Source organism: Triticum dicoccoides, chromosome 2A, assembly GCF_002162155.2.
Source record: "Triticum dicoccoides isolate Atlit2015 ecotype Zavitan chromosome 2A, WEW_v2.0, whole genome shotgun sequence".
NCBI lineage: Eukaryota > Viridiplantae > Streptophyta > Magnoliopsida > Poales > Poaceae > Triticum > Triticum dicoccoides.
Genome location: NC_041382.1, coordinates 97,249,798 through 97,252,121, shown reverse-complemented (window position 1 = coordinate 97,252,121; position 2,324 = coordinate 97,249,798). Strand labels below are relative to the sequence as shown.

At 57.4% G+C, this 2,324-nt stretch overlaps 1 protein-coding gene across 1 annotated transcript; it reads right to left on the bottom strand.

Annotated features, from left to right (window-relative positions):
* Window positions 1-417: 417 nt before the first annotated feature.
* LOC119359086 (probable carboxylesterase 18) lies at window positions 418-1,595 on the bottom strand. The gene has a single exon (XM_037625420.1). The coding sequence runs from the start codon at window positions 1,589-1,591 to the stop codon at window positions 581-583; it is 1,011 nt and encodes a 336-aa protein (XP_037481317.1). The 5' UTR covers window positions 1,592-1,595; the 3' UTR covers window positions 418-580.
* Window positions 1,596-2,324: the final 729 nt, after the last annotated feature.

Sequence of the window (2,324 nt, the reverse complement as noted above, 5' to 3'; positions counted from 1 at the left end):
ATACAATCAAGCAGGACGTAGGGTATTATCTCTTCGAGAGAGCCCGAATCTGGGTAAACCCATATGTCTCCTGTTACCATCGCACCAAGGCTACCAGCTCAGGACCCCTATCCGAGATCTGCTGGATTTAATTGCATCATTGGTAGCCATATGGTGAACCTCGTTAACAAATCTCGGTGTCGTGTTCATGTGATTGTTTGGTCCTCGTTAGATCAACTACGTGCCTCGGATTAATTCTAACAAGATATTTTCTAGTTTTGCGGTATACCAGTTAATTGAGCTAATCAGTAGTTGGATGTTGTTGTAAGAAAATTCCTTCTATCAGATTGGAACCGTTGGAAAGTTAGCAATTCACCGAACACCTTTTGAGAAGTGTGATCAAGAGGAAAATTGCAGAAACACCACCACAACTTGAAGAGGAACAGAAGTACTAACATTTCGCTACAGATGCAAGTTTTATTCAGCTGGCTGAAAAGTTTAGCCTGTCCATTACCATTGCACGATCACATCTCGCAGGACACCCATAGGAACGTCGCCAACATCGACGCTCGACGCAAAGACTGCGGATGCTTGCTGTTTCCTACGACTTCGTAGGCCGATGCTCGTCGACGAACAGCTTGATGTCCTCCACGAGCTCGCCGGAGTCGGCGATCTCCGGGAACGCGTGGAAGCCGTGGATGGCATCGGGGTACTCGACCACCCTAACCGGCTTCCCCTTGCCGCGCAACGCCTCCACGTACCGCGTCTGCCAGCCCTTGAGCAGGTCCAACCCACCGACCACCACCATGGCCGGCGGGAACGCCTCGGCGAGCTCGACGCGCTCGCCGCAGACGCGAGCGGCGGGGTGGTCCCGGGTGGCGCCCTCCGGCAGGAACTCCCTCCAGTAGGCGTCCGTCACCACCATCGACAGCGCGGGCCCCACCTTGTCGAGCGTCACCTCCGCCTCCGTCCGCTCCTCGCCACCGAAGAACGGCTGGATCAGGACGACGCCGGCGAGGCGTAGGGATGATGGTGACGCCGTGGTCGTCATGGCCGACCAGCGCTGCGCCACGTGGTGCGTGATGTTGCCGCCGGCGCTGTCGCCTGCGAGGAAGCATCTGGAGAGGTCCACGGGGACGGCAAGGTCGGCGGGGAGGCCGTTCGTGTCGAGGTAGCGGAGCACGTCCACGGCATCGTCGTACGCTGCCGGGAACCGGTGCTTGGGGGCGAGGCGGTAGTTCACCGAGACGACGACGGCGCCTAGCCCGTGGCAGAGGCGGCGGCAGAACGCGTCGTAGGGGCGGGACGCCGCGGAGAAGAGCACGAAGCCGCCGCCGTGGAAGTAGACGACGACGGGGACCGGCGCATCGGCTGCCGACGAGGGGGAGAAGACGCGCGCCCAGAGGCCGCGAGAGGCGTCGACGGTGACGTCGGCGGAGCGGACCCCCGACGCGTCCGGGCGTGGCCTTGCCGCCGCGTGGAGGTCGCCCAGGGAGAAGAGGAGGCGCCGGACGCTGCCGTCCGGCCGGTGCGCGAGCGACAGTGCAGCAAACTGGAGGCGTACCGTCCACGGAAGGGCCGGCGGCCGGCGCGCGTCCTCAGTGCCGGCCATTGCTTGCGCCGCAGAGCAAGCAGATCCGCGAGAGAGTGGTTTGAACTGAGTGGTTTGAACTTTGAAGTAGCTAAGCGTGGAGGGGACAACGGGGTGTAAAATACTTGGTCTTCGATGCGATCGATGGACGATGCTCGAGGACAAATATGACAACCTGGTTCAGGTTGATTCTTAATGTGACATTTTAGCGTGATGCATGACGAGAATGAACAGTAAAAATCATCCTAAACAGAGACACTTTAGACTAGTCACAATGAAGAGTAACATACAATAGTAACATACATATATCTCTAGATTATGCTAGTACCTTCGTAGTGAGTAATAACATAAGTGTGATAACATGCAAAGCTTTATTTATTAGGTTATAGACTCATATTGCATTGGGATATGTGATGTTACAGTAACTAGCTAAGTTACTTAAACTATCTCTCTACACGCGGCACCTCGGTCGCGTTGGGCTAACTGGATTTGGAGCGGTGCTGATGGTCGCTCCTTCCTTGCGTGTGGCGAGCTGGCTCTCGGGGAACACAGATGCTTGGTTGCAAAACTGCTCCCGCTCTACCGCGTGATCACCAAGGTGGAGGTCGAGGACGAGCAAGCCTGCTTGTTCTGGTGGGATTGCTGGCTCCCATGCGGTCCGGTGGCGGTGTCCTTCCCCGCCCTCTTCTCGCACGCCACGGACGTCGAGGTGACCATTTGGCAGGTGCGTGGATGTGGCCTGGCCAACTGCTCG

Bases quoted from the DNA above. Each gene is read 5' to 3' on its own strand.
- LOC119359086 (XM_037625420.1), bottom strand. From the start codon at position 1,591: ATGGCCGGCACTGAGGACGCGCGCCGGCCGCCGGCCCTTCCGTGGACG.